At 39.6% G+C, this 15,036-nt stretch overlaps 1 protein-coding gene across 2 annotated transcripts in view; it reads left to right on the top strand.

Annotated features, from left to right (window-relative positions):
* Window positions 1–1,416: 1,416 nt before the first annotated feature.
* The window catches only part of LOC144663370 (uncharacterized), a 16,810-nt gene continuing 3,190 nt past the window's right edge, over window positions 1,417–15,036 (top strand). For both annotated transcript variants that reach the window (XM_078524287.1, XM_078524286.1), the window contains exons 1-10: window positions 1,417–1,538; window positions 3,720–4,563; window positions 4,800–5,278; window positions 7,312–7,524; window positions 8,699–8,894; window positions 11,253–11,521; window positions 11,893–12,033; window positions 12,327–12,664; window positions 13,144–14,310; window positions 14,681–14,945. In XM_078524287.1, the coding sequence (XP_078380413.1) occupies window positions 3,762–4,563; window positions 4,800–5,278; window positions 7,312–7,524; window positions 8,699–8,894; window positions 11,253–11,521; window positions 11,893–12,033; window positions 12,327–12,664; window positions 13,144–14,310; window positions 14,681–14,945 (3,870 nt within the window). In that variant the 5' untranslated portion in view covers window positions 1,417–1,538; window positions 3,720–3,761. The remainder of the gene's footprint in view (window positions 1,539–3,719; window positions 4,564–4,799; window positions 5,279–7,311; window positions 7,525–8,698; window positions 8,895–11,252; window positions 11,522–11,892; window positions 12,034–12,326; window positions 12,665–13,143; window positions 14,311–14,680; window positions 14,946–15,036) is intronic.

Raw genomic sequence — 15,036 nt, 5'->3', positions numbered from 1 at the left:
AATATGTAAACAGTGTGCTAGTATAAAACAAAAAATTTAAAATATGCTAAGCTTAAAAAATGACAACATAATAATATAAGTAAACAAACTAATAGGTTTCTTCGCGTATGTTAAGGCCATCGGGAACAAGTGTTAGCACACTGTTTACATATTTCCTGTATTTAGTTTTACGTATTTCCGGTATTTCGTAAGATATCATTATCACCATATAAATTTAAACACAGCCAATGTAAACTTCATTGTACCTGAAGAAGGCTGGTTTGGCCAGCCGAAATATAGTACAAGACTAACTCTCTCATTCTACGTTGTATCGGTCTCTGCTTCTTCAATAAGAAGAGAGATTTAGGCCAGCGTACTGATGCTAGTTTAAAGCTAGCATAAACGTTTAATTTAATTTACATCTGATGCCCGCATTTTTTATCAAACATTTGGTTCACTTCAAGTATCCTTCCCCGTTTTTTATGTTCTTCGTTCTACGGACCTCGCATTAGCTGACTTGTGTTTCCTGTGCTGCGAAGTTATGCGCAGGAGTCAGATAAAGGGTTAGAATTAATTATATAGGAAAAGTTCATGGCATTATTTCAACGATAGACTACGAAACAGTCCCTATTTTTTCGCAGAGTCCGTCGAGCTTGAAGCGAAAAAATAATAAACGCGCAGGAGGACTCTGCGAAAAAATAGGGACTGCTCGTAGTCTATTTCAACGAACCTACCCGAATACAACCATATTTTATGTTGGAAAAGGTAAAGTGCCTATGAAGTAAAAAAATGGTGCTTTTTGAAAAGGTTTTCAAAATAAATTAGAATAGATTTTCCTTTTTGAAATCTTCTTTAAACAAGAATGGTCTCTGAGATATAAAAGCAGTGTTCTTCAAACTTAGCACCAGAAATCTACATCACAAAAGACACAAAATGACACCCAATGTGCCGTTACCGTTTTGCCTATTTTAATTAATACGTTGCCAGTTTTTGCTTATCCAAAAATCATCTACTCCCAAAAAGCTAAGAGGAGGGTTAAGGTAACTGGGCATACCTTAAAATTCCGGTTATAATCTCTCCCCCCCCCCCCCCCCCCCCTCCCCCCCCCCCCCCCCACACACACACACACACACACACACACACACACACACACACACATAAGCCCCTCTAGTTGTAGGCCCATCTACCTGTAAACAAAAAATACTTCTAATTATAAGTTTCCCCCTCTTCCCCCCCCCCCCCCCCCCACCCGGATATAAGAACCCCTTTGCTGGATGACAATACTAAACAGGGCTAGATGTTGCATTATGACGACTTCTTGAACCCCAAGTTGTCAGTCTTGTCAGTGCTCATTTACATAACTGTCTCGGGGCAAATGCCAGTTCAGACTTAAGACAGATTCATTCTGATAGTCACGACATCTTTATGTATGCGATACTCGAAATCACGTGACATTTTGATCTTCGCGGATACAACAAGTTCCAAACATCAAGCAACGGTGGGTACAAAAAGCCGCCAAAGGGATACATCTTTCGCATGGGAACTTCGATCATTTAATTGTGAGTACTATTCATGTGTCTGTCGTCTTTGTAAAACTAAAGCAGCGTTTAGAAGATAAATACGGTACCTTGTTGTATCGGATGTCATTTATCGACCTACTTCACTCCCTTCTCAGCAATGCTGCTGAATGCTGTCTGCAGCTGTGTCTGGCTCTCGTTTAATTCGCTATCAGAAACTTTCTTCGTGGTGCAAATAAATCTAGGTAGCCAGTATTTCGCAGCACATCGGAACGTTTCTGATCTAAGGCATACGAAGTGTGTAGCGTCAAATGTGCGTCAAAGCAAGATAAACAATGAGTTAACCAAACTGAGACAATCACTGTATTTGTACGAATCTCGATAACACAAACCCTCAATAACTCGAACCTTTTCCGATTCCCCTCCAGATTACCCTCGATTACTCGAACCATCGATATCTCGACGGTTTTTTCGATTTCCCTTGAAGGCTCGAGTTATCGGGATTCAACTGTTGTTGACAAACACATGAGAGACATTACATGGTGTAATAAAATGTTAAAATATGATTTGGAGGTGCATTCAAGCTCAGTAAAGAAATCCGGTCATTCTAAGAATTTTAGATAGTAAATAAGTAGCAATAAACAAGCAGAAGAAGGATAACTACGTCCGTCTCACAGGCAGAGACGGGACCAACAGCATGCGTCCGTCTTATAGCTCTAGGTGTCCGATAAAGACTTGACTGTATTTAAAACGAGTGCTCTAATCGGAGAGTGTAGTGTTTGAAATACATGTAGCAACTAAGACTGACACCTCTATCAAGCCGAAGCGGTTACCGTTTAGACCATAAAAAAATGAAACACCACATTGTCCTCCCTTGGACACGACGATAAGTTGAATTTACTTACTGACGATGACAATAAAATTTTTGTTTTATTTCGAAATTTAGTGATTTCAGTTTAATTTTCGTTATAATCACAATATGCGAAATTTTTTTACAAACTTATGTTGACTACAGACCGTCCGAAAATCCAAAAGCAAAACAATGTCACGGACAAGAAAATCACAATGAAAATCGAAAAGATGGGCAATACAATATATCAATAACTATTTCTCTTCAGTTGAATAACAAAAGTTGACAAACCAGTCAAAGTGGACTTCGAAATTTTCGGCCCTTAAGCTTGATTAAGCTCTTCCAACTGACGAAGCCAAACCTATATAACCGTTCCTTAGTTCACAATGAAGCCACTGTCCCCACGTTAAAAAACAGAAAACTGCGGTAAATGTTTTTTTTTTTTTCAACAGATGGAATCAGCAGTGAAAGTATTGTTTTTTGCACTACGAAGATTTCACACGGCACACTTGTTATAATGTCCGAGGCGACGGTCTGAAAAATTTCTTCTGAGAAAATATTCCGCTCTCAAACAAAAGTTTCATTCATGGAAGGAAATACTTGAGAAATATTCAATTTGCGTGACGGATTGTTAATGTCGGGAAAAGTTCATGTTGCTTAAATATAAATTTGGAAACATTCGCTTTCGTGCATGTTTGACAAATCAAAAAAAACTTGCTTTTTGACATGTATTTGCTGTTTCTCAGGGTTTTTTTTTCTCAATTGTTCGGCAAAAGACAAGTAAGTCTTGCAATTCATACCTGGAAACGCGAGGATTTAAATCTTGCTTATAATTTAATACACACGATCTCTTGAAAGCAGCCTGGCAGTATATCAAGGATTTGGTGACACGTCTGGCTGCAACATGACGCAGGCTATTTGAAAGCCAATCTTTTGAAATGAATGGCATGCTTGGAATTGTTTACAGCTAGCGTTATCCCCGTAGCACTTTTCACCTCACAAACAATCTACCGCATGAGTGTAGTTCAAACACTACACTAAAAATGACAATGGAAAGTAATTTCGCCAGTCAAGCGACCTTCCTTGTTTTTATTTCCGTGAAACCAAGAGCCATGCAATTGTAGCTAAAGTGATGCGTCCTCCTATGTATTTGTTACTCGCCCAAAGTATGAAAGTTACAGTTAAACATTTTGGCGTTTAAAACCACATATTAAAGGTCCTTAAATTCAGTTGATTTGTAAATCACGCAAATGCAAATACACGGGAAATAATGCTGTAGACGTCACGCGTCGCTGCGCTGGCGGCCCGAAAACCCATGTAGAACGTTTCCATACTTTCCAAAAATATAATTTTATCCTTCATATTGTTTGTAGGTATTATTCTGTCCTCGTGTTTGATCAGTGGGTCAGGTCGACATGGCGTCTCTCACAGACGCGGGAGAAGGATTGCGTTCAACGGATGGAAAGGATCGTTTTCACTTATTGACCCGACTTTTGATGTGTGGAGGTGTCAGACTTTTAAGAGAAAAGTTTGATTCTTTTCACTCACCCGCCGATCTCCCATTGAAGCTAGGTGATCCTGCTATTATTGCTCAGCTGAAAGGAGCTAAACTTTCCAAACCAGAGTGGGATTGCCTATATCCTTCCCCGAGTACGTTTGGCAAGTCCACCAATTTCGATATAACTTTAACTTTTAGATTGCTAAGAACAATATGCAATCTTACCACTCCTCCCACCGGATGGAACAATCTGCCAAACAGTACAGACCTCAGTCTGGAAGCAGATTTAGCGCGGATAAAATACTACCGCAATTCCATTTATGGTCACAACCAGACAATGGAAATTACCCACTCAGAGTTCTGTAATCTTTGGAAAGAAATCAGCGAGGCGCTTCTACGAATTGCTGCATCTATAAGCAGTGCAAAGAGAGACGAGTGGAAGACGGCCATTGATAAATTGCTAGATAATCCTCTAACAACCGACGCTCAGAGATACGTAGATGAACTTCAATTATGGTACAAGAACGACATGGATGTCAAAGATGCAGTGGAGCAAGTAGGAGATGCAGTGAATCAAGTGGGAGATGCAATGGAGCAAGTGAGAGATGCAGTGAATCAAGTAGGAGATCGACTTCAACATGTTAACGTAGATCTCAGAGACCAACTCGAACACCACGTACATGTCGAAGATCAACTCCGACAGATTAACCAAAGACTAGGTAAGCTTAAAAACAATGGGTTTTGATTTCTTGAATTTTTCAAGGGTCGGTTACGTGAACATTATTCAGTTTTCTTACTCTCAGTTAATTTTCAATCGGCAACGTCACGAATAGCCCCAAGTTCAATAACGGGCAGTCTTCAACTACCAGCCCAGAAGAAAAAATATCCTTTCTTAATATATCAAAGCCAGTTTACTTTTTTGTCCAAGGATATTGTTGTATTTGTTTACTTTCAGACCATATTACAACTGTTATTCAAATCGCCGTGGAAAGAGTAGTCGTCGGATCTGAAAGGACGGTCACAATGGCTGTAAATCGAGAGCAACTACAGTCTGGAGGTACAGTGGGGACATCTGGGGAACATCTTGAAGGAAATCGCCAGAGTGCTCCAACAGAACCTTATATCTGGAACATTATTCTTTCTGTTCAGGAGTACTTTAACCAATTTCTTGATTACTTGAAAGGTCAGCTTGGACTCGGTGTTGTAAGCTACAGCGTAGGAAGTTTGTTGATAACTGTGACATGCAGCTCATTGGAAATCCTCGAACGACTGTGGGAAGATTACAGCAGCGGCCATCTTAATAAGGTGGCCGAACAAAATCTTGTGTCACCAGATGTTCTAGAAAAACTCGGGCTTAAAGAGTTGAAACTGAAAACCACAATTACAGAGGAGGAGTACAACAAATGCAAAGCGTTCTTTTTGGGTACAGGTCAGGTGAGAGCAGCTGAATATTTTGATAATTAACTACCCTGGCGGCTGATTGATTCAGCACATAGGTTATTAGCCCGTATACTTGTCCTCTTAAATAATACGATGCGCGGCGAGTTTTTTTAAAAAGGGTTTGCTCACCAAAAATAAAATATCGAAATAATGTACATGTTACAAAAACAAGGTGAAAATGCCAGTAGCTTGCAACAAAACCAAGGAAAAGAAAGGAAGGAACTTGTTTTAACCATAAAATTGTGCTTTGCTCACACAGTAAAACTTTTTTACCTTTCTTCAAAGTGAGGAAGCCTTCCTGAATCCTTTAAAGTAATAGCAATAGCAATTATAAAATCCCATCTCGGGGCCTTTGAATAACGGTCGGCATACAGTGGTAACAAAATCCCCAAATAGAGCCCCTGAGCGACAAAGCAACATTAGTAATTATGCAATAAAATGTATCTCATGAAATGAATATATGAAATTCATATATTTGTACTGCAGATATACATTTTAAACAAATGAAAGATCATCACAGTAATGTACTCAACTTAAGCAGTTGAGAAAATGTATCTCAAGAAATTCGCCCTTTGGTTTTATGTGTACGGTCAGCACGATTTTTCGAATGAAATTCCTGCCTCTTATTAAGCCGATAAGGCATCAAGGAATATAGTCATTGACTTCTTATGTATCGGATGTTCTCGCTTTATCGGCTGGATTTGAGGAATAGTTGTATAACTTCGAGGTTTTATTAAACTCTTCCCGGTCGCAAGAAAATCCTAGATGCAACATCGAACATCACAACCGGTAAGTATCACCCATACAGAAAACCTGACAAGTCCAACACCCTTCCGTCCAGTATTAATCAAAAAAGAGCATCGATAAAGCACGAAAATATCAGGATTATCTTGCGACCGGGACGAGTATTGTATCGGAACAAAAAAGACAGTAATCATATCAGCAAACAGGACCATCACCATCGATGTTTATCGCAAAGCAACCCACACTGACAGATATTTAGACTTTTATTCTCACCATGACAAAAGCCATAAGATTAGCACAGCTGAGACCCTCTTACACCGGGCAACTAAACTCCCTAGCACAGCCCAAGGGAAAAATACTGAAATCAATCACGTCACTGATGCCCTACGAGCTAACAACTATCCGTCCAATATTATTTCTAACATCCTAAAGAAGAAATTCTCCAATCCAACTACACATGCCATCCCTTCACCAGAAGAACTTGTCCATATGTTTTTTAAATGGGCTGCGCCTCAGGAGCATTTAAACACTTACGCTGTACTTCCATTCATCAATGGTGTCACGCAACCACTAACAAGGATTCTTCGAAAGCACGACATTCAAGTAATTAATAAACCCCCCATGACATTACAACAAGAATTTCCATCCCCTAAATTTAGACCACCAGTCGAACAACAACCAAATGTGGTGTACAAAATTCCTTGTGCTGATTGTGATTGGTGCTATGTGGGTGAAACCGGCCGTTGTTTTGAAACCCGCAAAAAAGAACATATCAGGAATGTAAAAACCTGTGCGAATGGCTCAAACATTGCGAAACATGCGTGGTCATTCGACCATCGCATAGACTTTGAAAACTCTAGTGTAATTGACAAAGGCTCTTTTCGTATTAGAAAAACTTTGGAAGCTTGGCACACCTCTGCTACTAAGCATGCTGACAATAACTCGAAGCCCATTCCAAGCCAATGTTGTATTCTTTTTAAAAAATAGCATCTTAATTAGCACATTTTTACTTCGCTTTTGTTTTTCATTATTTTCTTTTTATCACACCTTGCTTGTATATATTTTATCCATTTTGTATTCAATTTTTTATCCGTTGAAGGCTGTAGAGCGACAGCCGAAAGCTCATTGTTTTTAATCTTTTTAGCCAGTGAACGTTTGTTTTTTATTATGTCTTATCCTGGCTGCGCTTCAATCTTTAAACAGGAGTTTGTTTGAAAAGGTACAGCAGAAAACTCCAAGGCTAAGCTGAAGGGTAAGTTTATGCTGTTTTTTTCTTAATCCAGGCAAAACGTATCGCGGCGCAGTTCAATCCAACGATGGCACAGTTCAATCCAAGGGCTGGCATTAAACGCAGCGAAAGTATTGCGGATGTGGCGCACGATTTAGAGCTTCTGTTCCCAGACGGATATGAGACAGTAACCAGCATGGCCAGGGGGCGAGAACTGCGAGACAAGAGGGTACAAGAACTAATGGAAACAAATGGATCTCTGCATAAGGTATTACAGGCTTGAGCTCAGTCGAGCATTAACAAATGAACTTGCTTAATATATAATGAAAAGTCACTTTTATACATAAAACGTCTTACTGAGATGCCAAAAGAAAACCGTTATTTAGTAAGATTTTCATTTCAGTAATCGGTGCCGGCGAACGATGGAATCATTTGATTTTCTTGTCACATGCACACTAAATCTTTTTTTGGAGTCATTTGAAAGTGGATGCAGTGTCCGGTTTTGAATACAAATTTTCTCCAGGATCCTCCAGGGCATTTGGATATATTGACAACAACTCTTATTTACACGTTTAAACTCTCTTGAAGGTTGGAGTAATTTGAAAACACCAGAGACATGTACCACTAATGCTAAGTTGTGAGTACTTTCGAAGCTTTATGGGTGGGAAATTAAACGATATTGACCAGCAAAACAGGGGTCAGCAAGTGAAGTGGGGTATTTTTTATTTTTTCAGTTTTTAGGCGTGATTAACAAAATCGCCCTTTGGGCCATATAAAAGGTGATATCAGCTAAGAAGGAAACGGCAAAACTCAAACTTGTGTCAGCTAAAAAGGAACTGATTCAAAACAACTTTCGTCTTAATTTCTAAGAATCGCTTACTGATACCTGATTTTTGAACACGGAAGAAATTATTCAAGCAAGCTTTTACATGTTGCAATATGGACGTATTTTGACGCAATCTGCGTTTGTTCGTTGCTTTGATTACTTCCGTGTTTTGAAGCAAATACGATTTGGTGTCACTGATTATATACTTCACCGTTTGAATGTTGAGCTGAAATCGCTAACTTGACATTTTTCAATTATATTTTGGAGATGAAAAAAGGTTATTTTGAAAGCAGGTTAGGAATAAGAAAGGGAAATATAATATAGCAAGAAAAATGTTAATTTACATTTATCACGTTAACTGTGAAACTTGTCACGGAGTTCAGCCACTTCGTTACGCTGAACTTTTAAACTGCTATATACGGAGACAGTTGATAGTTTTCTATCAGCAGTCTAACTAATAATCAGGATTTCTACAAGTTAATTAAAATCGACTTGTGAAGAAGGTAAAAAGTGCATAGGTTGGTGAGCGGTGATGCTTGAAATCCCATATTTCATGTGAGGGGTCTTTGGGAGAAAGAGGTCACGTCTTTATTGTCTAATGGGGCCATTTTTTTAGGGATATGAGCGGATTTTAAAAGATCTGGAGCAAACTCGTGACAGACGAAACATTTTAAAAAAGTACTACCAGAAAGTGAAGGACATTCTTGAAGAAACTTCGGTGATAAGTCGGGCAGAAAAAAGAGACTTCCTGTCTGAAGCAGAGGAATGCATTGCAGACCTAGAAAACGAGCGATACACTGTGCTCATTGCTGGTAAGACTAATCATTTAATTTTCGTTGTCTCAAGCTCTTGCGTAATGGTCTTAATCAACGGGTTACCCATCTAGCCAAAGTGTTGATCTTCGTATATTTCTTGAAGAACTATTTAGCAGATTTTTTTTATATTTAGCAAAGTGTGGACTCGAGCGGTCCGGTTTCGGAAAGAGCCCTGGCCGGGTCCACTGCTTTTGGTGTTCTTGCACAATTTCGCTTATTTCTCGGCTGTTATGGGTGCGATTAGGCTCAAATTTTACAGAGACATACAGAAATGATAAAAGATTATAAATGCGATCTTTTACTTGGTAGATTGCACTTAACAGCGAAGTAACAGCCTCGTTAGTTACAAATTGGGAAGTACTTGATTTTGGGGCTACAATACAATATAACATGGCTGGGTTTTCGGAACGAGGAGGAGACAGCACACTGTGATCTTGTCAAAAACTAATCAGTCAATACCTCTAGGGTGTCATAACAGAAGCGGATTTTTTAATTTAAAGTTTGCCAGCAAGTTATGGTGGTTTAAATGCGCAAATTTGCATATATGGCCTTATATTCATTATATTTTTTAAAAGCGCTCTTGTAGAATTCCGCTTCTGTTATGACACACTACAGTATGCCTAGTTTATCTCTCTGCAGTGGCAGCTCACGAAGTTCTGTATCCGCGCTGTATTCTCAGCCCCACAATTGTCGGAAAAGTCCAAACTTTGAGATTTCCGAAGGTGTCCCGATCAAAACCCGGTTTCCAAATGGCAATTATGGTAATTATATTCCACGCTTGAATGGTGAGAACAATGCGGTTTTTTTGTAACAAAAAAGACACGATTGTTTATCAGTGAATATTATCAGTGAATATTATATTATGGTAACTCTGAGTTACATGAATATAAGGCCATAGACTTCCTTCAATCTAACAAATAAAGTTAAGCGTTGATTGGGTAAAATCTCTTAATAGTTTAAGCATATTTATGTTTTAGAAATCAAATAAAAATGGTTTTTTTTTCAGAATCCTAATTTACTTTTGAGTAAACAATTTGTTCACAAACAATTCCACGCGCGAACACATCAAATCACGCGCGCGCTCATATTTTTTATGCAAATACTCGCTCGTTAAGTTGTCGATGTAAGTTGTTGCACTTCGTGCATAAGACTTGAGCCCGCGGTCCAAGGTCAAACCACTATTTAAACTCCATTGTACCTGAAGAAGGCTGGTTTGGCCAGACGAAATATAGTCCAAAACTAATTCTATCATTCTACGTTGTATCGGTCTCTGCTTTTCAATTTCAGTTTTCTAAACTTGAGCCCTCGATATGGTCATGTGATACTGGTCAGTAGATACCTTGTTTTGACAGCTGTTAATTGGGTGTCCAATATCTACACTGGAAGATGTAAGGCAGCATAAGATGACATACTCTTCCCCAGTGTCGGATTGCGCTGTGACCCTCCTCACCCTCCCCCCAGAATCTGTACCGACGCTCGCTCGCTCGTACGCTCATGTGAATACCAAATTTCTCGGCTTAATGGGTTTACCAAAATTTCTTACCCATGGTGCTCCGCTGGCGCGCTTCGCGCGCTGGAGCCCAGCCACAAGCGATAAGTCAGCGAAACAAGAGTCAGCAATGGTAGTTTGAAAATACAAATATTTACAAGTATTTGCAGGGAAAAGCACTCAAACGTAACTTGATGGCAAGAATTGTTTTCCTCATACAAATCCTTTGTTCTAAATTCGAACGGCTTTAAACGTACCCTTTTAACAGGGGCACCCAACGGAATATTTCGTTAAAATATCTGTTCGGAAGACGATTTGAGATCTAGAATTTTCGGAACATTCATTGTAAATTTTTTTGCTTGCCTGCCTTTCCTAGGATTTTCGAATATCTAAAAAATGGTATAATTGTTCATTTTTAACGGATTTTACTCTAAAAAGGTCACCTAGAATTTTCGGGAGCCTTTCTCTGGCTGGAATTTTTTCGAAAAGGTAAGTTTTGATCCCTATAACTTTCGGATCACTAGACTTTCAGCTAGGAAATCCGCCGAACAGATAAAAAAATTTTAGGGGATAAAAATATGCCTATATCTACCGTTTAAATACTAAAATACGTTCAACGGTGCTATCTTTAAGTGGTTTTGAACTATATTCTCGATGGGTGCCCCTGTTTTAAGCTATAAGCCTGACAATTTGCATGTTCGCTTGTTTCTATACGCCCTTTCTATTTCTGACAAATATATTTCTCCAGTCACAGAATGATGATCACGTGACCATTTATTGCAAAACGCCAATCAGAATGTTTCTTTTTATCAGGACCAGTTTGCCAATTCATGAAAAAGAGTATTTCTCTATTTCGATTCCAACAGGAGAGACCGGCGCCGGTAAGAGCAGTCTTATCAATCTCTTATTGAATGACCACGTTCTGCCGACCAGCATAATGCAAACCACACAAACCATCTGTGAAATATCCTATGGACCAAGAAAAGAAGCGGTGATACACTTCGCTAAACGCAGTAGACCTCGCACACTAACAGGGAGCAGGTTTGACAGGATTAAAAAGTACATTGAAAAACCGTTAGAGGATGAGCCCTGGTGTGAGAAAATAGAGATCAAGATACCCAACCCACTTTTGGAGGTACATATAAATATAATGTGCTTGCATACAAAATTTTGGGTAATTGTTCTTGTAAATCTAGTAGGCCATGGGAAAGAAATGGCAGTGTAAATGTACGTGTATTAACAGCCTACCGCGTTCTATAACAAAGTAAACTGTTTACATACATTATTGAATTTTGTAGAGACACTCAGATCCAGACCCCATGCAGCTCTTTCAATTTTCTCCAGTCTGTAATCCATTTCTATCCTCGCGATCTTTAATCATCCTCACTTCCTAATGGGTTCGTTTATTTGTCGACAACTGTTCTACAAATACAAACCATTAACGTCGGTCTGTCATTAGCTTTTACATTATCACCATTCACTGCCATGTTGTTTGTTTTCGTCCAGGGTGGTGTGGTGATTGTAGACAGCCCAGGTATTTGTGATTCAGAGCATGTTAGCAAGATAACCTTGGAATATTTGCCACAGGCCTACGCCTTCATCTACGTCATCAACAGTTTAAATGCTGGAGGATTACAGGAGGACCGGGTAAGTTCGTTAAAGTTAAAGCAACACTGCACATTACGTGTGTTCTACTGGGATTGATTGGTACCTGCTTGCACGCTAACTGGGGTCATGGATAGGTAGGACACTTTTCTCTTTCAGTGCCTCCCTGCGTCCAAGAATATAAATGGGAGCCGGCAACTGTTGAGGCGAACCTGACAAATTGCTAGGAGGATTTAAAAAACACCTAGCCACTTCATACTTGGCTTTTCGACACACATTTGGCACACGAGGACACACCTTTATTTGAGTTTTTGTGTGTGTTTGAAATCTTTTAGCTTTATATCCTGAGGCAATGGAGCAAACTGTACAAAGGAGAGAAACGTAGTGGTATCACGGCCGAGTCTGCTCTGTTTGTCTGCAATAAGTGGGACGAAGTTGAAAAACAAACCAACCAAACAGAAAAAGAAGCACTCCATAAACACGTCATTAGCAAACTCAGAGAGAGGATCCCCGAACTTGATGAAAAATCCCAAGTTGTTAAAATGTCGGTGAAGAAAGCAGATGAAGTGCTCAAGAGGTTTAACGCGATGAGGGATGATCTGAACGACCTGATTAACGGACTGCAACGTCTCCTGCCACTTTGCGTCGAGAGAAAAACAGAATACTTCTACTGGTAAGAAAAAAATCATTTTTTACCTTGACTTAAGATAACACTAACGGACACCATTTTCTAATTTTTTAATTAGATCGAATTACGATGAATTACGTCTCTTGAATTAAAGAATACCTTTGGGAAGCTAAATTCGTTAAAAACGTTTAAATTTTGCTGCCCTTTATTAACATTCTGGAAGAAGCACCTTTGTGAACACCTGCGGGATATCTTTGAATTGCCATACAATATTTCCAGGCGTCTTCGAGAATCTTCTGTAAAACTTCGTGTCCAATTCGAAAAATCCCCGAAGATGAAGATCTCAGCGAACCTAGATTGGACCGCCTTCGACAACGTTCAGATCGTTTTCTAATTGCTTTAAAGACATGCTGTAGTCAGCGAAAAGGTTGCTTTAATAGTTTGTTAAAGACCCTTAAATTACTTTAGAATCCCTGATTATACATATTATTATAAAAAGCCTATTGTTTGCTTTATCTCAACAGCTGGATTAGTGGTGAGCTCTGCAACTTGTCGGATCAAGCGAAAGGTGAAATACGAAATGCCAAACGGAACGAGGAAGAACGAATCAAGGTTCGCGAAGAAGTTGAAGGAAAACTCGAAAAGCTTAAACAAGGTACTCCCATCCGAGACATTGAAGACACAATATCTAATCACGTCGAACACATTCGTCAAAAGATGACATCTTACTTGCAATTGGACGACGTTAGGCATAGGTTCTGCACATGGTCAGACAAGGACCTGCCTCCAATTGATGAAACAAATGCTATGAAGATCAAGAAGATCTACAGCAGATGCATTGAAGAGCGATTCCAATCTTTTCTTCAGAACTGGGAGAACAGAGAAAAGCTTTTTACGAAAGCACATGCAGATCTTGAGAGACGATTCCACCAAGGTTTCCGCGATTTCGAGGAAGACATCCGTGACATTGATCGTGTCCTCGTCGGTGAATTGGGTGATGAGTTTATCCCTTTCAAGATTCGTCCTGGCAGGTCGTGGTCTCCCTTAGATCCAAGAAAGAAAAAATTCCTGGTGTTGACTCTAGGAATCTTTATGCCTGTTTTGATTCCCGTCGGCCTGGCGGCTGGAGTTCTTTCTGCACCCGTGATTGGTTACCTGTTCATGGAAAAATACCTTCAAGAACGGCAGCTGAGGAAGAATTCCATTCAAGCCCTAACAGAATTATCCACAGAGTTCCTTGAGGCGTTTATCAAACACGAAGTTCTCAATCATGTCCGAGACAAATTTTCGGAGGAGACGAATCATATTGCCAGCATCAAGAGATGCCATCAACAGGTAATTGCCAAATATGAGCAGAGATGCAAGGATCTCACAAGAAGCGAAGATGAAGCAAGGGATAAAGAAACCCTGGAAAAGTACGGTCCATTTTATGGGAAGCTGCAGGAGATAAACCAAGAGCTGATGTTTGATGCCATCCAAAATGGAATCCAGGTGATATCTTGCCAAATTGATGCCAGAAGACTTCTTTACAACGAGAGAGACATACTAGGTGCAGGCACCTACGGCGCAGTATTCAAAGGGAAATTCACCCCTCCCGGGTACGGGCGAAAAGATGTTGCTGTCAAAAAGCTTCGAGAAGTTCCACATCCATCAAACTTGGCCACCTTCCTTCGAGAAGCAGACATGTTAAAGTAAGTGTCTTTTAAAATACTGAAATTTTAAGTTACTATAAGGCATAGATGTCTTCTACTTTCCTTCGAGAACCAGACGTGCAATTGTAGTTTGGCTTTACCAAATGGCAAAAGATGTCTTCTAGTGGTTCAGATGTGGTGTATCGTTTAGCACTGATACTTGCCTTTCAGTCATATCCTAAATACATCTTCAACTAAACTTGCGATTCCAAAAGGTAACCAATGGTAATCAGTTAAATATAATTTACAGAATACAATAAGGCATTGTAAAGGTGGAGCCTGAAGTCACACATATATTTTGGCTAGGCCACAAACAAATGCTTGCTTTCACAAAGATAATTCTATACCAACACGACCATTCTTTACACAGGCAACTGGAACACAAGCACATAGTTTTCTTCTATGGAGTGGTCATGAACGTTCATAATCACAAACTGCTTTCCTTGGAACTGGTCTTTGACTTGTGCACTGGAAGCCTCAAGAACCACATCTTCAAAAACGACAAATGTATTCCTTGGAAGACTGCGAGCGCAGTTGGCGATACAGTACAATGGGCCAAGCAGATCTTAGATGCGCTGGAGTTTATTCACAGCAAGGACGTCATTCACCAGGATCTTAAGCTGGACAACATTCTAGTAAGTTTACTAGCTGAACTAAATATACTTCACTTAACACTTTCAAATCAAGAGTGATAGGGATCGTATCTCTAATCAAAATAACACTATT

Source organism: Oculina patagonica, chromosome 8 (assembly GCF_052425735.1).
Source record: "Oculina patagonica isolate OP01 chromosome 8, crgOcupat, whole genome shotgun sequence".
Classification (NCBI taxonomy): Eukaryota; Metazoa; Cnidaria; class Anthozoa; order Scleractinia; family Oculinidae; genus Oculina; species Oculina patagonica.
The sequence above is the reverse complement of the archived record's forward strand: the minus strand, read 5'-3'. Positions and strand labels throughout refer to the sequence as shown.